Source organism: Papaver somniferum, chromosome 5 (assembly GCF_003573695.1).
Source record: "Papaver somniferum cultivar HN1 chromosome 5, ASM357369v1, whole genome shotgun sequence".
Lineage (NCBI taxonomy): Eukaryota > Viridiplantae > Streptophyta > Magnoliopsida > Ranunculales > Papaveraceae > Papaver > Papaver somniferum.
In genome coordinates, this window is record NC_039362.1 from 216,273,943 (window position 1) to 216,300,956 (window position 27,014).

At 38.3% G+C, this 27,014-nt stretch overlaps 4 protein-coding genes, 1 non-coding gene and 1 pseudogene across 5 annotated transcripts; 2 read left to right on the plus strand and 4 right to left on the minus strand.

Annotated features, from left to right (window-relative positions):
* Window positions 1-14,699, minus strand: LOC113280826 (putative disease resistance protein RGA4). The gene is made up of 3 exons (XM_026529405.1): window positions 14,679-14,699; window positions 12,878-13,368; window positions 1-1,719 (listed from the first exon to the last, which is right to left on the minus strand). The coding sequence occupies exons 1-3, from the start codon at window positions 14,692-14,694 to the stop codon at window positions 1-3; spliced, it is 2,226 nt and encodes a 741-aa protein (XP_026385190.1). The 5' UTR covers window positions 14,695-14,699.
* Window positions 14,700-15,149: 450 nt separating this feature from the next.
* LOC113284648 lies at window positions 15,150-16,024 on the minus strand. The gene has a single exon (XM_026534161.1). The coding sequence runs from the start codon at window positions 15,922-15,924 to the stop codon at window positions 15,364-15,366; it is 561 nt and encodes a 186-aa protein (XP_026389946.1). The 5' UTR covers window positions 15,925-16,024; the 3' UTR covers window positions 15,150-15,363.
* Window positions 16,025-16,876: 852 nt separating this feature from the next.
* Window positions 16,877-21,174, minus strand: LOC113284647 (annotated as a pseudogene).
* LOC113280827 lies at window positions 18,735-20,683 on the minus strand. The gene is made up of 3 exons (XM_026529406.1): window positions 20,629-20,683; window positions 19,317-20,399; window positions 18,735-19,243 (listed from the first exon to the last, which is right to left on the minus strand). The coding sequence occupies exons 1-3, from the start codon at window positions 20,681-20,683 to the stop codon at window positions 18,735-18,737; spliced, it is 1,647 nt and encodes a 548-aa protein (XP_026385191.1).
* A 394-nt stretch (window positions 21,175-21,568) lies between the features above and the next one.
* Window positions 21,569-22,360, plus strand: LOC113278617 (pathogenesis-related protein PR-1-like). The gene has a single exon (XM_026527420.1). It carries the CDS (start codon window positions 21,587-21,589, stop codon window positions 22,097-22,099), a length of 513 nt encoding a protein of 170 aa, XP_026383205.1. The 5' UTR covers window positions 21,569-21,586; the 3' UTR covers window positions 22,100-22,360.
* Window positions 22,361-24,170: 1,810 nt separating this feature from the next.
* On the plus strand, window positions 24,171-24,244 carry TRNAK-CUU. The gene has a single exon. It is a non-coding gene; the product is annotated as a tRNA-Lys (tRNA).
* Window positions 24,245-27,014: the final 2,770 nt, after the last annotated feature.

Below are 27,014 nucleotides of genomic sequence, written 5' to 3' on the forward strand. Positions count from 1 at the left end.
TCACATATGCAGAGTCTGCAACGAAGTAAGGTACTGAATTTGGTGAGGCAGACATTTGAGTTTATACCACCCGTAAATGTACAACAGAGACAGCGACGGGAAGTAATTTCCAACCGCGTTTCCTTCTTCATCGATATTGGCAGCAGGGAACGGAAACGAGTCCAACTCTTCCGAGAACCCACCAATTCCAAGATATTCAAGTTTCGGGAGGCATTCTATACCACTTGAGATGTACTTCTTTCTTTTGCAACCTATGACAAGCAAGAACGAGAGGGAATTGAATCCGTGCAAGTCCGGCCAAGAGATTAATGTCGGGCAATCAAACAAGCACAAGGTGTAGAGAGCGCTGTTAGGAAGTAACTCGACGTGCTCCTCCTCCTCCTCCTCGAGGTCTTGATCCGGATAAAAGCCTTCAAACCTTTGGCAGTTCCAAATTACAAGACTGTGGAGGATATCATTTCCTATAAGCAATCGCCGCGGAAGAAATACTAGCTCCTCACATAACTTAATCTGAATAGAAGTAAGAGAACTTAGATTGTTTTCCACCAATGAACTGACAGGGTTTCCGTTGCAGTCTTCGAACTCCAATACTTTGAGGGACGGAAACCGGGTTGGCATGATTGTTAACTTGTGGCAGTACTTGACCTTCAACTGCTCAAGCCGAGGAAAACTCGATGAAGAAGCTTCATCTGACCATACTACTAAATTAAGCATATCAACTAGAGAGAGCTCTTCCAACAAAGGGAAAGACGATACATCGTTTCCGCCGTAGAACTCACCACCGATACTTTGCACAGAGTAAAGTCCCTCTATTTTGAGAATCTTGAGACAAGGAAGCAACCCAAGCGGCGGAAGCTTCTCGCATAAATAACAGTTTTTCAGAACAACCAAGACCAAATTAAGCAGCAAACTATTTGGGTTCGTCATCCAAGTAGAGAATTTCGAGCCAACGTAGTTGTAGATACCAAGTCGCTTGAGATTCTGATGAGGCTGGAGACCTTCTAGCACTGCAAATCCATCACTCACAATACCACTAGAATTATCAATCTCTGGCCAATGCAGCTCCAATCTAAGAATGTGCTGCTTTTCTTTTAAGCATCCTGCTTCAGCTTCATTATCACGGACATTGTCGAGGTTGTGCATTTGTAGCTTACCACCAAGAAGATTAAGGTCTCTCAACTCTTCGATACCGAATCCTTTTTTCTTGTTTCCTACAACAAATATGGGCAAGTAATGGAGGGAACGCAAATTCCGTACCTTACTTGGCATTGGAGGGATCCATTCATTCCTTCCGGTTTTGCAGATCATAAGATGCCTCAAATTAATGAGCTTTTTCATTTTCCTCGGATGACCTTTAAGCTTGAAACAATTCTTGAGAATCAAAGTCTGCAAATTGTAAAGACTTGTGAGAGAATCAGGTAAGTTCGTTACTTGAGAGTTCGAGAGATCCAGGTACCTCAAGTGTTTCAACTTTGCAACTGAAGATGGTAAATCGATGATTGCACTGTCACTTAAATCCAGTACCCGTAAACAACGGAATTTCGTGAAAATCTGCGCAGCGTAAGCATCATTTATAAACTTTGGAGTAGAAGCGATAAACGTCCTCAAGTTTGTTTCCTGGTACATGGCTTCTGGAATTGTAGAGAACTCATTCCCCAGGGCGAAACACACATGGCGCAGTCTTTTAGTTCCCATTTCATGATTTTCATCAACATCTAGCTGATAGACGCATTTATGTGTCTAATATAGCCCCATTGTATATTGTGTTAGTACCCATTTTTGTACTTATTATGGCTTTTTATGTCCCTGTAGGTATTTCCGGAGAAATAAGCTTTTGCGGCGAAATTGGCTAAGAAAGTGGTTTTTGCGCTCGTGGGAGAAAAGTACTATACGGACTCTCACTTTGGATAAGGGGTAATCTAATTACTAAGGGGTGACCCATTTCCAGGCAGCTGCTAAAGGGACACCAGAACTGGATAGGGGGGGTCTTCTTCAAATTTCAAATACTGGTTTTTGGCGGGAAAGGCCATGCATATCGCTGTTGAATTTTGATCCGATTGTTGGAGCTGTTTTAGGGAGATTAAACACCGGAAATTGATTGGGCTGGACGTGATATGGATATAAAATTCTAGTATGGATGATTTCATGGGCTTAATTGGGCTAGAATATCCGGGAGAAGCAATCAAAGTTAAAACAGAGAGACGTGTCCTGTTGTGCACTTTCAAAGATTTTTGAGAGATTTCTGGAGGACTTTGACGATGGATTAACATGTACACGGTCTTATTCAAGTCTAGGGAAGAGTTTGGTAGCTATTTTATAGCTAACAGCACGTGAAAAAGCTCAACAGAAGGGATTATTCTCTCAACAGCGCAGAGAAGAAAAAGAAAACAAAAAAGTCGGAATTTATACGAGATATATGGGGTCTGTGGGATATATAAGAGTGGTTTCAAGTCATAAAAAGGGGAGAAAAGTTTAGAGAGAAATAGGAGAGAGTTCAGAGCCGAAACAAGGAAGATACCATTGATTGTTGCTGCTGCTGCTACGAGGAGGAAGAACGTGAAGAACAGACTCTCCAAGGCCGTCGTTTATCAACAGTGACATCGACTGTCCACTGCGGGTCGTAGTTCTTCAAAAGTGCAAACAACGAGCTCTCTGTGTCGTTGTTATACAACACTTGTGTTCTATCGATTATTTTCAGCACTACCCCTTTGTAACAGTGACGCTGCAACAGTATAACAGCGTTACAAACTTCAATTATCAATTATTTTCATCAATAAAAACACTTATTTAGCCATGAGTACATCTTGTGAGTGTGTTTTTGAGATGAGGAGCTAAACCCAATCCCAGGGGTGACAGAGGAAGCCATTCTCACAATAATTATGTGGTAATCTCTATTTTATTAATTTATGCAATATTTTTATATGATTGATTGCATTGATAAAAATGATTTAAATGGTTTTTATTAATCAACTGTGTTTTCCCTTGATAATGCATGCTTAGTTTTAGACTCTTGATGCATTATACTTGTGATTAACATTTGATATTTTGGAAAATCTGCTCTTGGCAATATTTAGAATCAACCCAATTATTTAAATTGCATAGTAAAAAAAAATTTAGATCACATAAGTATTGTTGATTGGTGGAATCTTAACCCCTATTTCTCCATAAAATTTTACTTCAGTTTGCTATTTTTCCTAAATTTTATTTAAATCTAGAAATTTTGTTACCTTCACAAGTCTGAAAAGAACCTTTTTACCACTACAACTACAATCACTATTTGAAATACATCAAATTTTTGGCGCCGCCGACGCGGACCTGTGTTTAGTTAGCATTTTTTTTAGATTTTTATTATTTTTGTTCTTCTTTACGTTTTTGTTTTTTTTTGTTTCCTTGCAGATTTTTGAAGATTGGAGCGAAAGACAATTTTGCCAAAGCTTGTGGTGATTTACTTAAAGTTTGGGAGCGAAAAGCAAAGCTAAAGGAGCGAAAGAAGAAGAATTTTATTTATTTATTTTGTTAAAAAGAGAGAAAAAAAAAAGAGAGACATTTTTTTTTGTAATTTTTTTTTATTAGACTTTCTTTTCTTTTGTATTTTTTTTTATGGACTTTGGACATTAATTTTGGGACATTTTTATTTTTATTTTTAAACCCTACGGAAGGGTACCCTTAAATATAAACTGTTTGCAGGAAAGGACGACGATTACAATATCATCTCGGCCCCTCGGGTTCGCACACGGCATAGGAGTCGTGGCCCGAGTCGACTTCAGCGGTTCTTCGCCCTTCTGGTACGGGAGGTAAAATTCTAAACACCCGCGAATCTCCTGCAAGCAGGTTACTGGACTCCTTAAGGTGAATATATGCTGAGGACTTGAATATGGACTGTTTTTAAATTCCTAGTAAAGGGCAAGGACTGGACCATATAAGATAAGGGTTCGGATTTCATCACCGCTCCCTTCTTGCCCGCCTTAGGAAAACGAAACCTAAAGCGAACCTAAGCCTAAAATTTGGACTAGAAAGAGACTTATATGGTATCGAGCTTAACAGGACAATCATTCGAAAAATATTGGTTACTCTTTTAAGCACACCTCGAAGTTCTTGAAGGTTTCTGCGAGTTGAATGCGTGACTGCGCCGCATTGGATCGGTGAGGTTTTGGGTATCAAATTCCACTGAGCTTCCCTCGCCTCGATTCAACTTGCTTAAACTCGGATTGATTCCAGAGGGGTTTGCTCAAATTGTAACGAATTCCCTTTCGAAGGATTAGAAGCTGGTCTAGAAACAATCTAAGTGGAGCCATCATGCTTGTTGTTTGCTAGAAATCTTTAGGTTTGCTGTGGTAAAGTCGAGTCAGCCTGCTGTGTGATTGCTAGAACCTTCCTGTTAGGATTTTTTTTATTTCTTTTTGAATTCTTTTTAGTGTATGCCCGATTTTGTTAATAGGGCTTGGAAAAGAGATACTCTAGGTCGATTGATTAGCGAAAAACCTAGTAGTTCTTCTGATTTAAGCAGGGAGCTCGAAGACTTTTCTTTGGAGAGCCCTGTTTTTTGAAACTTCTGTTTTGAGAATTTGTCTCTTTGTGAGGATAGTACCCCTAGTACTTCTGTTGTGCCAGCGATGGCAACTTTGAAAGATTACATGTTCCCAACTAGGACCAACCGAGCTTCATGCATTAAACTGCCAGCCACTACGGCTAATTTCGAGATAAAACCTAGTATTCTTCAGATGATCCCTATATTCTTAGGAAAAGATGATGAGAACCATTATTTTCATATTAGGGACTTTGAGGAAATCTGTGGGACAATTAGGATAAAGGACCTTACCGATGAAGTCTTGAAACTTAAGATGTTTCCCTTTTCCTTGAGAGATAAAGCCAAGACCTGGCTGAACAACCTACCATCTGAATCCATTGAAACATGGCATGAACTTATTGCTGCCTTCTATATGAAATTCTACCCTAAGCATAAAACTGCAGCTGTTAGGCAGAAAATTAGTGCTAGTGTGCAACAAGAGGGGGAGTCTCTTTATAGGTTTTTAGAGCGATTCAATGATCTCCTATCTCAGTTTCCTCACCATGGATTTGATAATATGAAACTTGTACAGATTATTTATGATGGTTTAGACTATTCGACCAAAGCCATAGTTGAGTCTATGTGCACTGGTGAGTTCACTAGTAAAAATGCTGATGATGCTTTTGCCTTCTTAGGAGCTATCGCTGAAAAATCCCAACAGTGGGAATCTTGTGTTGAACCCCCTAAAAGACTCTTGGTCAATAGAAGTAGCACCAATATGGTAGATACGAGTTTTGCGTCAGATGCTAAGTTGCTGCTTTATCCAGAAGGTTAGAAGCTTTAGAAATGGTTCAGACTAAAAATAGGTCCCTTGTTGAACCTAATAGAGCCTCTCAAGTCTCTAGTTGTGGAATAGAGCCCGATAATTCATTTTGGGAAGGTCAGGTTAGTGAAGAGCAAGCCCATGCTGTCTATAACAACTCTAGGTTTGAGAACCGTCAGAAGTTTGACCCATACTCAGAAACCTACAACCCTGGTTGGAGAAACCATCCTAATTTCTCTTGGTCTAAGGGCCAGAGTCAAGGCCAGTCTAGCAATTCTCAGCCTCCCCCAGGTTTTGGTTTTAAGAACTCTTCAGGTCAAACCCAGTTTCAGAACACTTCCGAGAAAAAGATCTCTACCTTAGAGGATACTCTCACTATGTTAGCAAATAACCATGAAATGCTAACAAAGAACCACATGAGCTTTCAACAAGAAACTAGGCAAGAATTGAAGAATAATTCCCAGAGTCTTGCCAAATTAGAACTTCAAGTAGGACAAATAGCTAAGTTCATAAGTGAGAGAGAAGATGGAAGGTTCCCTAGTCGTACTGATCCCAACCCAAAAGGAGAGAAATCGTACAATCATGTGAATGCTGTCACAACCCTTAGGAGTGGAAAGAAAGTTGACAACAAGGTTGCCATGCCTGATAGTGAACATGCTGTAGTTCACCCTGCTGAGCCAGAAAATGAGGAGACTGATAGAGTCTCCAAAGAGACCAATGAGGGTCCTGTTAAGCCCGGCTTTGTTCCAGAGCCCCGTTTCCCCAGCTGCTAGTTCCGACTAAGAGGGAGTCCAACTTTAATGATATATTGGAGGTTTTTAAGCAGGTTAATATCAACCTTCCATTATTAGATGCAATTAGGCAGATTCCCTCTTATGCCAAGTTCCTTAAGGACTTGTGTACGCGAAAGCGTAAGCTCAGTGTCCAGAAGAAAGCCTTCATAGCTAGTCATGTGAGTTCTATTATTCAGAATACCACTACTCCTAAGTATAAAGACCCAGGGTCCCCTACCATTGCTTGTACAATAGGTAAGTACCGTGTTGAGAAAGCTTTGCTTGACTTAGGAGCCAGTGTGAATTTACTTCCATATCATGTGTACCTTAAGCTAGGACTTGGTGAGATGAAACCTACCCATATGACACTTCAGTTAGCTGATAGGTCCGTTAAATTCCTCGTGGTGTGATCGAGGATGTTCTCATAGAGGTTGACAAGTTTATTTATCCAGTGGATTTTGTTATCCTAGATACCCAACCTGTCCCTGACCCAGAGAACCAAATACCAGTGATTTTAGGTCGCCCGTTTTTAGCTACATCCAATGCGATCATTAACTGTCGAAATGGTATTATGAATTTGTCTTTTGGTAATATGACTATTGAGCTGAATATTTTTAATATTAGTAAGCTACCCTCTGAACTAGATGACTCGAATGTAGAAGAGGTGAACATGATAGGAACATTAGTCGAGGAGTCATTACCAAACACTTTGTTAGAAGATCCATTAGAAAAATGCCTAGCTCACTTTGGGATTGATTTTGATGATGATAATGTAATTAATGAGGTGAATGCTTTGTTAGATTCAACCCCTTTGTTAGATACTAGTAATGGATGGAAACCTAAGTTCGAACCACTACCAGTTTCTAAGTCTACCCTAGTTCCTTCTTTAGAAGAGCCTCCTAAGTTGGACCTAAAACCATTGCCAGATACCCTGAAGTATGTGTTTTTAGGCCCGTCTGAGACTTTACCTGTGATTGTTTCTTCCGACTTGGATATAGATCAGAAAGTAGGCTAGTAACCGTCATTCAAAACAACAAGGAAGCTTTAGGGTGGACCATAGCAGACATTAAGGGTATAAGTCCTACTGTTTGTATGCATCAGATCTATTTAGAGGAAGACACCAAACCTTCTAGGGAGATGCAACGTCGACTAAACCCCAATATGAAAGAAGTAGTTCGAACTGAGGTTCTTAAGCTATTAGATGCAGGAATTATCTACCCTATTTCAGACAGTAAGTGGGTCAGCCCCGTTCAGGTTGTTCCCAAGAAATCTGGTATTACTGTAGTCCAGAATAATAACAATGAGTTAATCCCGACCCGAATGACCACGGGTTGGCGTGTTTGTATTGACTATAGGAAATTGAACAAGGTCACTAGGAAGGACCACTTTCCCCTTCCCTTCATCGACCAGATGCTAGAGAGATTAGCTGGACATAGTCACTACTGCTTTTTAGATGGCTACTCTGGATATAATCAGATCGTTATTGCCCCAGAAGACCAGGAGAAAACCACTTTTACCTGTCCCTTTGGTACCTTTGCGTATAGACGCATGCCTTTCGGGCTATGTAATGCCCCAGCGACTTTTCAGCGTTGCATGATGAGCATATTTTCTGACATGGTAGAACGGTTCTTAGAGGTCTTTATGGATGATTTTTCAGTGTTTGGTTCGTCTTTCGATGAGTGCTTGCATCATTTGTCATTAGTTTTGACTAGGTGTAAGGAAAAGAATTTAGTGCTTAATTGGGAGAAATGTCACTTTATGGTTCGTTCAGGAATTGTTCTAGGGCATATTGTATCTTCAAAGGGTATAGAGGTGGATAGAGCAAAAGTTGACCTTATTAAAACTTTACCGGTCCCAAAAACCGTAAGAGATATTAGGTCATTCTTAGGACATGCTGGTTTTTATCGTCGTTTCATTAAGGATTTTAGCTTGATGTCTAGACCTCTTTGCAATTTGCTTGCAAAAGATGTTAAGTTTGTTTTTGATGATGCTTGTTTAGAGGCTTTTGAGAAGCTTAAGTCATTACTCACTACCGCCCCCATAGTCCAGGCACCCAACTGGAACCTACCCTTTGAGATCATGTGTGATGCTTCAGATTATGCTATTGGTGTTGTGCTAGGTCAGCGAGAAAATAAGTTACTTCATGTGATTTACTATGCTAGCAAAACTCTGAATGATGCCCAGTTGAACTATACCACTACCGAGAAGGAACTATTAGCCATTGTGTTTGCCTTAGACAAGTTTAGACCCTATCTCTTAGGTTCTAAGATCATCATATATACTGATCATGCTGCTTTAAAATATCTTTTGTCTAAGAAGGATACTAAACCTAGATTGATTAGGTGGATTCTGTTGTTGCAAGAGTTTTCTCCAGACATTAGAGACAAAAAGGGTGCCGAAAATGTTGTAGCAGATCACTTGTCTAGGCTAGTTGTTAGTTCCCCAGATGATTCCCTTCCTATAAGGGATAGCTTTCCTGATGAACAATTGTTCTTTGTTACCCAATTACCTTGGTATGCGAATATAGTGAACTATCTTGTTACTGGTCGAATGCCCCAACATTGGGGTAAACAAGATCGTTCTAGATTTTTAGCTGAGGTTAAGCACTTCTTTTGGGATGATCCTTATTTGTTTAAGTATTGCCCAGACCAGATTATTAGGAGATGTATACCTGAGAGTGACCAGTCCAGTATTATTTCCTTTTGTCATGATCATGCTTGTGGGGGTCACTTTAGTGCTAAGAAAACTGCTGCTAAGATATTGCAGTGTGGATTCTATTGGCCTTCGTTGTTTAAAGACTCCCACAGTTACTGCGTTACTTGTGAACGATGCCAGAAATTAGGAACCATTTCCCGTAGGAACATGATGCCCTTGAACCCTATTTTAATTGTTGAGGTCTTTGATGTGTGGGGTATTGACTTTATGGGTCCGTTTCCTAATTCTTTTGGTAACCTATACATCCTTGTCGCCGTAGACTATGTCTCTAAGTGGATTGAGGCGGTTGCGTGTAAAACCAATGACCATAGGGTTGTGATTGAGTTCTTGAAAAATAATATACTTACACGTTTTGGTACACCGCGAGCTATAATTAGTGATGGAGGGTCGCACTTTTGTAATGGGACTTTTAGACTTCTGATGAAGAAATATGGTATTACACATAAGATAGCTACCCCGTATCATCCACAGACTAGTGGTCAGGTAGAGGTTTCCAATAGGGAGATAAAACGTATATTAGAGAAAACAGTTAATCCTAATCGGAAAGACTGGTCGTCTAGGCTTACTGATGCCTTATGGGCTTACCGTACTGCGTTTAAGACCCCCATTGGAATGTCGCCTTATCGGCTTGTTTATGGCAAGGCATGTCACTTACCTGTTGAGTTAGAACACAGAGCTTATTGGGCTGTTAAGCAGCTAAATTTTTCACTTGACAAGGCAGGAGCCCATAGGAAACTCCAGCTCAATGAGTTGGACGAGATTCGTATAGATGCTTACGATAGTGCGAAGGAGTATAAGAACAAAATGAAACTTGTGCATGATAGAAACATATTACGGAAGTCATTTTCTCCAGGTCAAAAAGTTCTTCTGTATGACACTCGTTTGCATCTATTCCCCGGGAAACTGCGCTCTCGGTGGACCGGTCCTTTTGTGGTCCGTACTGTTTTTCCTCATGGAGCTGTTGAAATCGAGACACTGGATGGTAGTAGTTCTTCAAAGGTTAACGGTCAGCGATTGAAGCCCTTTTTAGAGCCTTTTCCTACAGGTGATGTTGAGGAGGTCCCTCTGGAGGACCCTGTTTACCCTTGATTGACCATCGAGGTGATTTGTATGTTGTATAATTTCTATATTCAGTTTTTGGTTTCACTTCACTCAGGTACTATCTTTCCGAACTCTCTCTTTACTATTTCCTCATGTTACTTATATTCTTGGTACTGTTCTTTCATGAGAAACATTGAGGACAATGTTAGATTTAAGTTTGGGGGTGGGGAAGAAACTTTTTGTTAGCTTTTAGTTGCAATAAATAAATAAACTCCAGAGCCTAGAAATTTATGCCTATTGAGGATTGCACTAACTAATCTAAGTGGATGGAAGCATTTTGATTGTAGGAGTTTGAGGAACCAATCTGATTAGATGGAAACATCTAAAAGAGTCTATTCATAAAAGCACAGAGCTCAGGTGTTAGAAATAACATGATAGTTTCACCATATCTCGTTGAGTCCTTTTCACTTCTATTTTTATTTTATTTTGTTTTTAAACTATGTTTCTCTAAGTGATAGGTGGGGCCCACGATTCAAGTTGTTACCAATGCTAGGGTGAATTAGAGTGATTGAGATACCATGAAAAAAAAAAGTTGAAAAAAAAAAAAAAAGAAAAAAAAAAAAAAAGAGTTAAAAAAAAAAAAAAAAAGACCAGACCATTTGACCAAAAGGAATAAATTCAATAAAGTCGACCACTGGTACCCTTGTATATGCCAGTTGTGTTGACCTAGAGTTAGGTTATCGACCACTGGTACCCTTGTATATGCCAGTGTGTTGATATTAGTCAGACTAGTATCTCAATCCATTAGGATAGGTTCATTTTGGCGGAGGCCTTCAGACAGATATGGGAAACGTCGTTCACTTAGTAAACATCAAAACCATCTATGTTTTCTATATCCATCTTCTTGATCTATCCATGTGATTAGTTTTGACTCCGAATATGATGTCCATAGTGCAACTATCTGAGTAGAGCTCTGTCACTTTATATGAATTTTAGTATGCTTAAGTGCAAACTCGTGTACAGCAATTGGAATTTCGCATCAGGGTACTTCTTCCTGTAGTCAATAAGTATGCCAACCAAGGAGATTCTTTAGTGCCTTCCAAGGTTCTGCGTAGATATCTAAGGTCTGGAGTATTAAGATTTTGTGGGTATATCTCTGGTAAGCCCTCCCGAGACTATAACTCGGCCACTAGGGCCACCTAGGGGTTTAAAGGCTTATTGCATACGCTAAATGCAATCGACGATGCCTGCGACAGTGAGTTAGGATTTTTTTTTTCTATTTGATTTGCTCGGGACTAGCAAATAATAAGTTTGGGGGTATTTGATAGACGCATTTATGTGTCTAATATAGCCCCATTGTATATTGTGTTAGTACCCATTTTTGTACTTATTATGGCTTTTTATGTCCCTGTAGGTATTTCCGGAGAAATAAGCTTTTGCGGCGAAATTGGCTAAGAAAGTGGTTTTTGCGCTCGTGGGAGAAAATTACTATACCGACTCTCACTTTGGATAAGGGGTAACCTAATTACTAAGGGGTGACCCATTTCCAGGCAGCTGCTAAAGGGACACCAGAACTGGATAGGGGGGGGTCTTCTTCAAATTTCAAATACTGGTTTTTGGCGGGAAAGGCCATGCATATCGCTGTTGAATTTTGATCCGATTGTTGGAGCTGTTTTAGGGAGATTAAACACCGGAAATTGATTGGGCTGGACGTGATATGGATATAAACTTCTAGTATGGATGATTTCATGGGCTTAATTGGGCTAGAATATCCGGGAGAAGCAATCAAAGTTAAAACAGAGAGACGTGTCCTGTTGTGCACTTTCAAAGATTTTTGAGAGATTTCTGGAGGACTTTGACGATGGATTAACATGTACACGGTCTTATTCAAGTCTAGGGAAGAGTTTGGTAGCTATTTTATAGCTAACAGCACGTGAAAAAGCTCAACAGAAGGGATTATTCTCTCAACAGCGCAGAGAAGAAAAAGAAAAGAAAAAAGTCGGAATTTATACGAGATATTTGGGGCCTGTGGGATATATAAGAGTGGTTTCAAGTCATAAAAAGGGGAGAAAAGTTTAGAGAGAAATAGGAGAGAGTTCAGAGCCGAAACAAGGAAGATACCATTGATTGTTGCTGCTGCTGCTACGAGGAGGAAGAACGTGAAGAACAGACTCTCCAAGGCCGTCGTTTATCAACAGTGACATCGACTGTCCACTGCGGGTCGTAGTTCTTCAACAGTGCAAACAGCGAGCTCTCTGTGTCGTTGTTATACAACACTTGTGTTCTATCGATTATTTTCAGCACTACCCCTTTGTAACAGTGACGCTGTAACAGTATAACAGCGTTACAAACTTCAATTATCAATTATTTTCATCAATAAAAACACTTATTTAGCCATGAATATATCTTGTGAGTGTGTTTTTGAGATGAGGAGCTAAACCCAATCCCAGGGGTGACAGAGGAAGCCATTCTCACAATAATTATGTGGTAATCTCTATTTTATTAATTTATGCAATATTTTTATATGATTAATTGCATTGATAAAAATGATTTAAATGGTTTTTATTAATCAACTGTGTTTTCCCTTGATAATGCATGCTTAGTTTTAGACTCTTGATGCATTATACTTGTGATTAACATTTGATATTTTGGAAAATCTGCTCTTGGCAATATTTAGAATCAACCCAATTATTTAAATTGCATAGTAAAAAAAAATTTAGATCACATAAGTATTGTTGATTGGTGGAATCTTAACCCCTATTTCTCCATAAAATTTTACTTCAGTTTGCTATTTTTCCTAAATTTTATTTAAATCTAGAAATTTTGTTACCTTCACAAGTCTGAAAAGAACCTTTTTACCACTACAACTACAATCACTATTTGAAATACATCAAATTTTTGGCGCCGCCGACGCGGACCTGTGTTTAGTTAGCATTTTTTTTAGATTTTTATTATTTTTATTATTTTTGTTCTTCTTTACGTTTTTGTTTTTTTTTTGTTTCCTTGCAGATTTTCAACATGAGAGAAAGTTCCCTTGTGTCTTAGACCACTAGAAGTACTTGTAGCAGCAGCGCCGCTGCAGGAAGTACGTACGCGTAAACCCAACTGATCTTTCTCCCTCGCGACGTGATCCAGAATTTGGTTCAGATGTTTAATTTTGTGACTCATCTTTAGACGAAACAAAAGTGGGTTCGATAGCGAAAAGAAGTTGTTTACCTTTCTTTGCACCCGACCTTGAACTTCCATTTTACGCCGTAGTGTTTCATATGCAATTTCATCCAATATGTCATCAGACTGATAAACAACTTCCTTTAGATTCTGTAACCAGACCATAAATGTTTCCTTCTCTAGTTGCTTCTCTGCATCAGTAAGTACAGCTAGAATACCAAGTAAAGTTTGACGAAGCTTTGTGATTTCATTTTTGACACCCCAAACATAATAAATCTCCTCGGACGCGATGGGTATCAAGTTATTGATCAAGGCACTGATGACAGGAGAACCAACAATTTCTGCAGCCATTTCCTTTTCTTATGTTGTTAGTACAGAGATTCATGCCAAAAGCTAAACAACAACAATGAAGATAACTGCGAATAAAGATGGATGCAATACAGAAGAAAAAACACCTTGGGAAGAGGACTTGACAAGAACTACGCTAGTACCAATTGTAAAGGAAACAACAAATATGTCCATGGTCCTATTACCGGCATCTGTTCGGCCCGACCACCGGACAGACACTAGTAGACTGATGAAGACCTGTCCTAAGAGTACTAAAATTTTGTTACTCTTATATGTTGTTGTCTCCTACTGGGATTGTGGTTCAGTTCATATGATATAAGAATAATTTTATCCAACCACCCCACCACGACTTGCTTGAAATTTCAACAAACAACACAAGATACAACAAAAAAACAAGGATATGAATATAACGTAACGAAATTCGAGTCACTACGTAATCTAGACTCTAGTGGCAACACCAAAAATAGGACTATTTTCTATTGAATCTGCACAAATCTAGCCAATCTGGACTCTAGACTCTAGCTAGTGCTAACACCAAGAATAAGACTATTTGTGATTGAACCTGAACAAATCTACCCAATCTGGATTCTAGACTCTAGCTAGTGACTACACTAGATATAGAACTATTTGCAACTGAATTGCAAACAACCACAAGGTTATTAGCAAATGCTCAGAGGAACAAATGTTTGTAACAACTGTAAAGGAAACAACAAATGTTTCTGTGGATTCTTGAAGGATTGATAGTCTGTGTGGACGACAAAACATATTTTAGTAGACTGATTGGGATCTGTCAAAATACTGAATTTTTGTCTTCTAATGGCTGTGGTTCAGTTAGGATGATATAATAACAATTCTATCCAACCACCACATGGTGGAAACTTCAACAAACAACACAAAATACAACAATCAAATAAGGAAATGAAAACTATGTGAGCCATTTCGTAATCTAGACCAAAAATAGGACTATTTGCACAAATCTAGCCAATCTGGATTCTAGACTCCAGCTAGTGCTAATACCAAAAATAGGACTATTACTATTAAATCTGCAAATAATTCAAGCCACTTGGTTGAAACTTCAACAAACAACACAAGATACAACAAAAACCAGCCCATTAAGTAATCTAGACTCTAGTGGCAACACCAAAAATAGGACTGTTTGCAAAAACTAAGCCAATATTCACAATTAACTCTGCGAAAATCTGATTCTAGACACAACCAAAAGAATACGACTGTTCACAATTGAAGAAAATTCTCACCATATGACATTTTAACAAGTTAAAGCAAGTTCATCAGAGGAACAAACCTTGGTACATTTTCATGGAATTTTTTCACTGTTGCCTGCAAAGAAAGTAGCTATGCCATTGTAACAAATACTGCTAGTGCTTGCCAAATGTGGTTCTCCTACCAGCCAGTCAAGCTTCTTCCAGCAAATTTCCCTGATGAACAAAAGGAATCATTAGATCTCTAGCACCTACTGCTCTAGAGTTCACCGACATCCAAAAGAAATTACAAAAACACTGTGAACACATTTTTTACCTGCAAAAGAAAAAACAAGTGATGAAACAGGATGAGGCCCTTTATAAGCACAACTGCTGTTAGTGGTTGCCCATATGAAATAGACTTGGCTTTGCACAGAATCAGAGATTTTTCTGGCTAGAAAATGATCGCTGCCTAGATAATGATGGGGTCCAAAAATTATTTTGCTGCCTCCACCCAAAATTGACCATGCTACAGATTCAGCTTTTAACAACAGTGACATTTAACCTCAAGAACAGTAAATAAACATAAAGAATTTCATTGAATTTTAATCGAACCATTACATTATAAAGTAAAAAATTAAACAACATAATAATCTTAATTAGTTCATCAAGCCAGAGGGACAAGATGAATAATAATCGAATACGAGGGACAATATACTGGCTAGATATAGATAGATAGATCGATATGACTGGTAAAAACGACAAGTTTTCATAATCAATTCAACAATCTTAAACTTGGAAAGGCCATGGCCAGTCATTAGCATCTTCTTGTTGAACCTTAGCACTTCTCTTCATTCCACTGTTACTCCCAGTTCCTTCAACATATGAATAATACCTCAATGCAAATGCAAGTGACAAAACGACCCATTCCAAACAGAAGATTGTAACAGAAAGACCACCAGCTAATTTCAAAATCATAGAAGCATCTTTCTCCATAACATAAGAATGCAATTCACTGAGAAAATCATCAGTTCTGGTGAAGATTAGTACTGATACTGCTCCTTGGAAAATAGCTGTGAGAACAGTTGCAACCATATGTGGAGCATACCATTTGTTTGTTTTTGCTGCAGCTACTGCACAACCGGAAATTGCAGCTGCAATTGTGAGAACATGGAGGAGAATCAAGAAGAAGCCTGAGAGAGATGGGATTAGACGGAGAGAAAGTGTGAGGAAGATACAACTTGATGCTGCTCCTAAGAGAATGTAGTTAGATAGTAAGAAGATTTTGTGTGTTCTGTAGTGTGAATCTGATACATCTGAAGGTAACCCATTGTCGATTGAAAGACCCATTTCTGTTTAATTTGATTTTCTAGTTTTCCGGCTGTGAAAATGTGGCTGATTCCGGCAATGGGTTTGATTCTCAGGTGATGGGTATGTAGAAATTAGTGAGAGATGGTGTAAGAAGTGAAAGGAGATTTGGGGAAGATATAGGGAGAGAGTAGTAACGGTCGAATTTGATTTGGAAAGAAATATGTCCGTTGGGAGATTAATTATTTTAACGGCTAGTTTTCTTTAATTATTTTTTATAAGGAAAATTATTCCAACAAAAGCTTATTCAATTTTAATTAGGGAACACCATAAAGCTAGAGAAGACATCTGAGTCGTCCGATTCTATGATTTTTGAATTTTTGTACCGTTCGATGAGTGAGGTCACTTTTGTTAGGTAGCTAAAAGAGAATCCTATGAAAAATAGAACTACACCTGGGGTCGAATTTTAAATTGCGATGCGATTTACAGGCATTAATATTTGTTTAGTGCGGGTTAGAAATTCAAAAAATGGGTTAGGGGATCTTCAAGCATCCAAGAAATGATGCAACAGTGGATGTGGATCAGAAGTGTTTGGGAAGTTGTGATGGAGAATCCAAATGGTGAGCTGACTAAAAAGATGTAGAGAACTAGGGAATATACAATTCAGTCCAACTCCGGGAAAAAAATCCGGTTATTCTTCATCGACCGGAAAAAATGTGATGGCAAATTCATATTTTTCACGGCAGTACAATTTGGTCCACCACCAGATTTGGTTAGCTTTTTTTCAGACTAAAATGTTTTCTGTTGTATAAAAGCATAAATTGGGCTGTGTGTCAATTCAAAGAACAGGCAACAACTACCAGCATACAAGGTTCAATGAACTTCCTAAACCGGCCAAATAAAAAAAGCAAGCAAACCGCAGAGCCAGAATTCAAGCTCTAGAATAACTAACAGATTTAAGTATTACTGTTTGTTGTGAAACACAGATTAACTGTATTAAAGGATCAGGCGTTATCTAAAATGAAGTTTCTCTCATCATTCAAAGTAACCAGAGAGTGATACGGTACAGAAAACTAGAGAGATGAAATGGTCTGTAGATGTATTAAACACACGATAATGATAAAGGAGTTCAAAACGAAATTACCAGTCTGGAAACCCCTCATTCACCCACAAAATTCACTGTTGACGTAAAACTCCAGAAAAGCTACAGAAAACATTGAATGACAAATTAACTACATGCTACTTCGAATGATTCCATCAGTACTGTACCTTAAGTTTTACCATTGTTAACTTCAAGGGACTCCTTTGAATGCGAATAAAACTCAGTTCAGATCTCTCCCAAGTAGATTTGTTTGTCACTACTGCATGATCCGATGATAGGTTCAGTAGGATGGAAGACACACTCATTTACTGATCCATTGTGACCAGGAAGCATATACAAAACGCGTCGAGAAGTCGTATCCCAGATATAAACCATCCTATCTGCACTACCAGCGCTGACTTTGCTTCCATCAGCAGACCAACTACATTTCAACAAAGTCTTCTCAAAATTGTGCTGATGGCCTGTAAATATCTTCACGCAACGATTCTGTGGGGCGTATGGACGAAGATCCCAAATGCGTAGAGAGCAATCCATAGCATTTGTTAAGAGGTAGGATCCATCGGGACTCAACTGCATACCTGTGATGGTGTCAGAGTGACCTTGAAGAGTCATAGTAACCTCATTCCTGCGAAGATCCCACACCTTAACATCATTATCAATCCCACCAGTGAATATCTTATCTGCTGCATCTGAAAACCCAACTGCTGTGATTTGATATTTATCTGGAAATGTTTGAATTGCTCCTCTCTGACGGAGATCCCAAAGCTTTGCAGTCCCATCATCTGATCCGCTAACAACAAGAGGTGGACCTCTACGAGAAGGGCAGCAGGAATTAACAAAAGACGAGTGCTCAACCATTTTCTTAATCTGTTTCCCTGTTTCTACATCCCACGCTCTAAGAGTCTTATCAGGACTGGCTGATATTATCTGGTACCCGTCAGTGGTCCACTGAAGATCCAAAACAGCATTCTTATGACCTTTTAGCACCATGAAATTTTTGCAATCCCCATGAACATTCCAAAGAAAAATCTCTTTGTCATGGGACCCAGAAGCAATGACAGTACCAGACGGATTAAATTTCATGGTGTACACTGCACTCTGGTGACCGGCTAGTAACATTATCGGTGATTCCAGACTTGATGTTCGCTGTTTACCATTTGGTCCTGTAGCTTGAGTACCATTAAAGGGAACCGTAGACCACTCCATAGGTCTTGCACCTCCCAAAGCCAAAGCATTCCCACTTTCTCTAGACACAGCTTGCATGGCTTTAAGTTAACAAAAACAAGAAGCCTTTCCCACGCTTGTTTAGTCTGCAACCTGGAATAGAAAATAAGACGAAATCAGCCCAATACCTTAAAACTTAGGGTCAAAGCTTTTTTGCTGATGAACACTACTCTACTGAAACAGTGACAAAATACAAAAATACTACAGAACATAACAAGTTAATCAGCTGTTCAAGATAAAGAGATTGCAGAGCTTATAAGAAGGGAATACAACACACAGCTATAAGGTCATTAATTTATAGTTATAAATACTGTATACAGAATCATGCTGGCAGCATCCGTCAAACCGTATTAAATAAGTCGAAGAGTAGGAAGTGAAATCATACAAAGTGTAGTAAACAAAGAAAAAAGATAATATCTAGAACAGCACACAATCCTTTTGAACTACCGCAACCAGGACAATGCCTATGATCACACCCAAAACACTCAACAATGAGTAAGCACACAAACAATATGAAAAGTAATGCTTAGGTTTGTCGCGCAGAAGTTTTAGCTTCAATATCAGCAATTACGCTTGCAGTATCAAGCTTCTCTAGCATAGCTAGTTCAATAGACACCATAGCTAATCCCTCAGATGCTTCTTCTGACATGGCTAACTGAAGGTAAGAGTGGATCAACTCCAACTTTGAACCCCTTTCTGCAGATGCAGCTGAAATTGGAATTGTTAGTAGGATCCTGAAAGCAATCCATGCATTTGGGTAGCCATTCGTCCCTTGCAGAAAAGACAATACTTCAATCGCCTTTTTCGTTTCTTTAGGTAAAACTTCCTTCAAGAATTTCAATTCTGAAAATAAGCCGCTCCCATCAATATCAGAAACATTGTCATGCTTTAGAAATTCCTCTAGTTTAGCACAGGAATCCCTCAGGCTATCATCATCTGCGGAATGAAGCTTCTTCAAATCAAACAAAAACCCAAAGGCTTCCTCATACACTTGGTATAATTCCAACCTACTCTTAGCTAAAGAGAGCGCTAAATCTAATAAAATTTCGAAATAATAAACTCTAACGGATTCCTCAAGTGATAATGATTCATCTTCTTGTGTTTTTACCCATGAAACATCCGTCAGGGCTTTCCCATACAGATTCAAATCCCATTGCAATTACAACCTTTTTAGCTTCCTCCATGGCCTCCTTAAATCCAGTCTGCCTATATTTTTCAATGAAAGAAATCAGTCCATTTAATTGACCAATAGCAGAGTCGAGTTGCAAGTCTTCAGTTTGAAGCATTTTGCTAACTGGGTCAAAAGCAAGCAACAGATTGTGCCAAACAATCATGCCAAACAAGAACTCCAAATTTCCAATTCCAAATATAGGACTATTTGCCAGTCTGTCAGCTAGACTAACCGAAGCGAGATCATATTTTTCTGTCTCTATGAAGTTGTCCAAAGCATCTAGTATTTCTGGAGCCTTGAATCTTAATGCTTCAACACATCCAACGTGAGCACCACAACGATTTGATGACGAAGGCTCAGGTGTGAGATCTTGAACATTTTCAGTGAAATATTGCCATATCTTTGGCAAAGAAGTGAACACTGAATACATAATTTCGAAGCAACCAATGTAACTGGAAGCTCTTGGACAACATACTACCATATTATAGAGTGCAGTATTAAGGGTATGAGACCCACATGGCGTGTAGAACGTTCTAGGATTTATTTCGGGTAATCTTTTCTGCACATCGTTTTCTTTCCCCCTCAACCTATGGCCATTTGCATATCCTTGCCCTCTTACGTCACCAATATCAAGTTCAAGTTTGCTCAATACACCCTTCAGTTCCCCGAAAATTTCTTCCCCGGATTTGCCATCCAACTCTAAAAATCCTAAAAAGAACTCTTCTACCTTTGGAGGAGTTGCTGAAACATCCACACATCTTATCACAAGAGATGTTGGTTCTTCACTCCTTGCGTCTCGAGTGCAGTTTAGTACAACTGAAAAATACTTTGCCTCTTGGATCTTCTCAACAATCCCGCTCTTGATCTGACACCCCATCCTGTCATACAATTTGATTAAAACTACCTGACCAAAGTTATCACGACGAATATCACGCTTCCCAAGCTGCTGAAAGGGCTCTTTCATTTCTGGATCAACTTTAGACATCACTTCCAACAAATCAAAAATAACTCCTGGATTACCTAGACTCCCCACAATGGCAAATCACTTCCAAGAAGATGTTTCATAATTTCAAAATACCTTGTCAAAACTTCCTCACTGATTTCTTCTTCCTCGTTTCCCTTCTCACCCATTTCTTCACCTTTACCATCCGAACTCACCAAATCTCCATGTACTCCTCTCATACCTCCCCTACTATCTTAATATCACCAATTCCAAGTCTCTTTTCACAACTTCCATACCCACACTTACCAATATCCCCATCTCCTTCCTCTATTTTCTTCCCTTTACCCTTTCCATGATCCATTAACACTAAAAACCACACTTCCAACAAAATCTTCACTTCACACCCATAACAAAACAAACAAAACCGGAAAGCAAAACAAACAAATCAAAATACTCACACTACCTAAAATTAATCACCACAGTAACCACAACAAAATCAAACAAAACCCTAATTTCATAGAATCACAAAATTAAAGTTTAATATCAAAATTTCATGCGGATTCTTATACATTCACTCTAAGCAATACATTAACACTGTAAATAAACACTTCAAATCATGTAATTTCATAGAATCTAACAGCCTAGTTCTTGTTCAGGGTTTTTCATGCTGAATAAATGAAATCTTTCCTAGTTTTATACATCCACAAGCAAAAGAAACTGAGTTTAACAAACAGAGGAAGTAAACAAAAGGAAAGAGACTTACCGGTAGCAGAAACGAAACCCTAGATTTCTCCTCCTCCTTCCGAATCGCCGAGAGGTGTTTTGCCGTCGAGAGAAACGAGAGAACGAAGCTTTTTCAGTTCACTCGAGTAAAGCTTTTGGTCTTACTTATGGTCAAGTTCACAATGACGAAACTACCCATCACGGGTTTTGCACGTGATCAACAGCCTAATACAAGTGGGCGCCCTATATACTTTTCAACCGTGATTAGTTCAGCACAGGCCGGCCCGGTAGGTAAACTATTAAAAGTCAAATTCCGGCTTGCTTTTATTTAGTGGCACCCATTATCGATCATGTTGAGCACTCCCACTGTCGGAAAACTTCTCACTCATAAGTCAAAGATAATTTATTTATTTATTTTTCATTTTGAAAATGGAAATTCATTGAAATGTCAATAGACAACATGAAATCTTATATATACCTTACAGTTGTACCTATAATTTGTACATCAAAATCAAAAAAAAAATCCATCTACATCGCCTCCATGTCTACTTTCTACTCATCAAAGGTTGGCTTCATTGCCATCCTCGCCATCTTCCTTTCCTTCTGCATCTTATCGGAAACCACCAGTGCAGCCTATGTCAGTTTCGCAAACCAATGCTTGGCTCCGCATAATGCCGCACGTAAAGCAGTTGGCGCCAAACCGTTGGTATGGGATACACGTCTAGAACGTTATGCTAAAGCATACGCAAACTTAAGGCGTTATGATTGTGCCTTGATTCACTCTAGCGGTCCTTATGGTGAGAATCTCTTCTGGGGAGGTGGATGGGGTTGGACTCCAGCTCAAGCTGTCAAGATGTGGGTTGCAGAAAAACGTTGGTTTAATCCGTATAGCAATAGTTGCAACGGGGAGCAATGTGGGCATTATACACAGGTCGTATGGCGTGATACAAGAAGGATAGGGTGTGCTAAGGTGGATTGTTTCGGTGGTAGGGGTGTTTTCATAACATGCAACTATGATCCTGCTGGGAATTACATGGGTGAGAGACCTTATTGATCATAGTAAGGTTTGATGGATTATGAGGGACTATGCAAATTTATAGTCCTCACTTGTGGTTTAAAGGTTTTTGGATTTTGAGTGATGTTCTGAGTTTTAAACTTGTTTTCAATTTGGTTTCTTTCCTTCAATGACATAGAATGTGTCTTTGGATTGATGTATCATCTTCCACTACTTATCTGTCCTTCTGTATTCATGTTTTTTCAGGAACTTTATTTGCTGAAGTTCGAAATTATATAAATTCTATTATGATTTAGTACATACGTAGGCATCTAGATTCTAGAGAACCAATTACGGACAACCCAAAACCATGGAAGGAAAAATTCGACCCAAACGAACCCTCAAAGTGGAACCAAAATTCACCACCCAAATACAGAAAACGCTCATATTCTTTTCCTTTGGCTTGAACATGATGATTTGATATAAGATCCTATAAACGCATTCCTTCCGATGATTTACCTAGTTTTGATGTGTACTTGATGGTGGAACTACATTTTGGCTTTAATTTTGTACCCTCCTTATGATGCTTGTTGTAGTTGCTAGGAAATCCTACAAACGCACTTATATAACTATCTGAGCAATGTATTAAGAAATCATGGTGAAAATCATATATTTACTCGTTCAAATCTTAAATTGGATACAAGACAATACAAAGGTTTTACTTGCTCTCCAAATAAACTTTCTCTCTCCTAATTTCTTATCTAACACACTCACCGAGATCTCTCTATTACATGATAACCTTTTCCTTTATATAGGGTACTAAATAATGGATGACAGCTAATGGATCCTTTATTTTCGGAATCGTCGTGCGATACAATCGCTCATGTTCGTTCCTTCATCTTCGCACACTTTATACTTCGCACAGATCTTCACACTTTACTCGTGACTATACTGACATCATCAAATACGTCATCTTAATTTGGCTATACGCGATGATCTTCGCTCATATTACATGACCTTTACTTCGCATACATAATGAATGCGCGATATTTCACTCCTATATTTTGCTCCTTATCATTTCGTTCTCTTCATAGAGTGAACGATATGAGAAATCCACATCCTAAAATATCGCGCATGTTCAACTTTTCATATTCTGCTTTGGCGACATACTTCCGGAATTTGAGTTTTCTTGATTTACGCGTGTTTTCTTGACCATTCATTATCTGACACGTCCTTATAACCGCTTCTTCCTATCCGTTTATTCTTCGCATTAAATGAGATAAACCTCGGAAATCGAGAGTAAATCTTCCTTCGTCTTCTTCTTTCTTTTTTTTACTTGTTCTTTCCTTTTCACCTGTTACTGCAACTTTCTTCATCACCTTTTCCTTTTTATAGTCTATCATTTCTTCCCCATCCTCTTTATCATTCTCCACTTTTTCCCCTCTTCTCCTAACTTAATCTCAATTTCACTAATTTGATCACACTTTTACTGATTTGATCTTGATCAAGAATTTTCTACTTTTAAACTCACCATTCCCAATCCTTCAATGGCTCCTGCTGGAAAAAAGATGGAAATAGAATTCACCAGATTCAAGAAAGAATTTGATATCAGAGGTTATTCACTTTCCCTTCCTTCTGATTCTAGTTATTCGTCCAAACTCAATCTTGAGTTAATAAATTTCGAACAATGGACTAATCAGAAAATTATCGTATCACTAGGACAACTTCTGAATATTCTTCCTATCCCACTGTATAACCCAGAAATTCCCTTGTTCTATGAAATTCTGGCTGATGATCGGTTCGCACGGGGAATATTTCAGCTAAGTGGTGATGCTATTAGAATAATTTTGGAGTATTCGCATCGCGCGGCAGGATTAGGAACTTCCAATGCTTATGAAGTGCGAAATGAACTGTTTCGTGACAAAGCTATCAACCCTGCTGATTATACTCTTGAGAATTTCTTTAAACATTACTACATTGCGATCATGAAGAACGTGTCAACCAAGATAAGGAATAGAGGCAACAATATAATTAAAACTAAAGAAAGAATGTTCCTTACTTCGATATTCTGCGAAGATGATGCATTGTGCGAAGTCTTAGTTCTCTTAGCCAAATTCTTTGACTTAACAAACCTGGAATAGCTCAGCTGGTTAGAGCGTGTGGCCCTTAACCACAAGGTCACCGGTTCAATCCTTGTTTCTAGCGCCAGATGTAGTTGCAGGAAATCCTACAACCACACTTGTATAACTATCTGAGCAGTGTATTAACAAATCATGGTAAAAATCATATATTTACGCATTCAAATCTTAAATTGGATACAAGACAATACAAAAGTTTTACTTGCTCTCCAAATAAACTTTCTCTCTCCTAATTTCTTATCTAACACACTCACTGAGATCTCTCTATTACATGATAACCTTTTCCTTTATATAGGGTACTAAATAATGGATGACAACTAATGGATCCTTTATTTTCGGAATCGTCGTGCGACACAATCCCTCATGTTCATTCCTTCATCTTCGCACACTTTATACTTCACACAGATCTTCACACTTTACTCGTGACTATAGTGACATCATCAAATACATCATCTTAATTTGGCTATACGCGATGATCTTCGCTCATATTACATGACCTTTACTTCGCATACATAATGAATGGGCGATATTTCACTCCTACATTTGTGAATGAGGTAAACATTTTAAGTTAGGGAACTAACATTTAGCCCGGGGTTTTGAGATTTGTCAAGGAAGAACATCTCCTCTAAAAGCAATTTCTTTATTTCTTGTTTGAGTCTAAACGTGCTCACGAGTCACGACCGTTTGAATTTGTTAAAACGCCTTGCTTTGGACTTTGGAGTTGGAGTATGCATATCACTATATCAGTAGTATCATTATAATCATTGTCCTTTCTCTGCTCCAGCGACATCCAAAAAAAAAAACCATAAATTACAAAATTAAGACCTAGTGGTGTCATAAGGTTTTTTTTCTTAGCTGAAGGTAAATGATATATTAAAGATTAAAGATGCTCCCAAACCAAAGTACATATGAGACCGGATACATCACCTGAAGAACGACTAACTCACACAATAATGCCAATTAATGAATCGACACACTAGACATTTTACGAGATTCAGAAATTAGTCTGTCTTCTTTTTCTTTCTTTTAGTTCTCTTTTCTTTCTATTTTGGTGGTCCTCTTCGTATTCTTCTTATCTCTGTTATATTTCCTATGGGTGGCGCAAGCCTTTTGTGCCTCATTTTTTTACGTCACATTTTTGGGGGCAACTTGAAAGAAATTAGTGGCGACTAATAAAATAAAATAGGATTACCCAAATCTAAAATGAACCCACCCCTTAACTCTCATTTTTCGTAATGGTGAATCTATATATCCTTAACAATTGGTAATTAAGTTTACAATCAGAAAAAAAAATTGTATAGAGGAAAATTAATTGAGTTATTAAGATTTTAGATTTTAGAGAAGAAGAAAAAGAAAGAGATCGAAAAAAACTAGGTTTACCTAAAATAAAATAAAAATGAATGAGGATGGAGAAGAAGGTAGAAAACATCATGAGACGATTAAATGCATTTAGCGCCAATAACGTCTCAGAATCGGTAGATAATAGAGTATTTTATTTACCAATTATACCTTTCTGTTCAAATAGAGAAACACAATCAGTATTTTTGTGATGTTCATTATCTACCGATTACACAATATCGATAGTTTCGTGATGTTCATTATCTACCGATTGTTGCAGTAGCCAATTCAAAATTTTCAAAAACCAATGGAATTTTGAATTTCTCTATTTTCACAATCGGTAGTTTCGTGATGTTCATTATCTACCCGATTGTGGTAGTAGCCCCAATTCAAAATTTTCAAAAACTAGTGGAATTTTGTATTTCTCTATTTTTACAATCGGTAGTTTCGTGATAATGTTTATCTACTGATTGTGGTAGTAGCCGCAAATTCAAAATTTTCAAAAACTAGTGGATTTTTGCGTTTTTTTTATTTTCTCAATCGGTAGTTTTATGATAATAATTATATATCGATAGTGACACTGGCCCCTAATTCAAAATTTTCAAAACCTAATATTTCGAATTTGTTTACTTCCTCAATCGGTAGACACAGGTGGATCTTATCTACTAATTGTGCTAAAATTTTAGTACCGAAAAATTGAAGTTTTTGACACAAAAATAATTGGTAGATAACAATCTACTTTACCTACCGATTACAAGTAGAATATACGTGCGTTCCACGTCAGCAAATGCCAGTTTTCCACTCTCATCTCCAATTTTCGACACTCTACAGAGAAATCAAAACTCTACTCATCGAATATATTGCAAGCCAGGGAATACGTTTTTTTATCGATGTTAGACTCGGTAATGATTTTGTTAATGAGGTACACGGTATTCTTTCAAGCCAATTTGTCTGCCATTGGCTCTTTGATCATAGGTCATCATGTTTCTACTGATGGCATAATTAATCCTTCCTTTTCCCGGTAAGCAAGGCAGTTGAAATCCATTATTTCTACCGATGGCATAATTAGTCCTTCCTTCTCCGAGTAAGTAAGGCAGCTGAAATCCAATATCTTTTGTGTAAAGCTATGAGCCAACTTTCTGAAAGCAAAAGTTCAAGCATTTCGAAGACATAGTTAATGGAGGACTTAGTACGACAGAGGGATGGAGTTGAGGAAAAAGAAAAACTCGAAGAAAAAATGACGAAAATAAGTGTGCGGGTGAGATTAATATAAGGGGCATTCTTTTTAAATAAATTATGGAAATTGTAAAATCTAACTGTTAATAACGCGAAAATCAGACGCTCCATAACAATAGTACTGACGGAATTTTTATGTGACGGAATTTTGGATGTGACGGGAATCTTTTTATATGTAATGGTCTTTTGATTTCAAGTAATCAAATCCTAATTTTGGAACACAACTACTATTATTTATCTTTGTTTGTTTAATTCGACCTTTT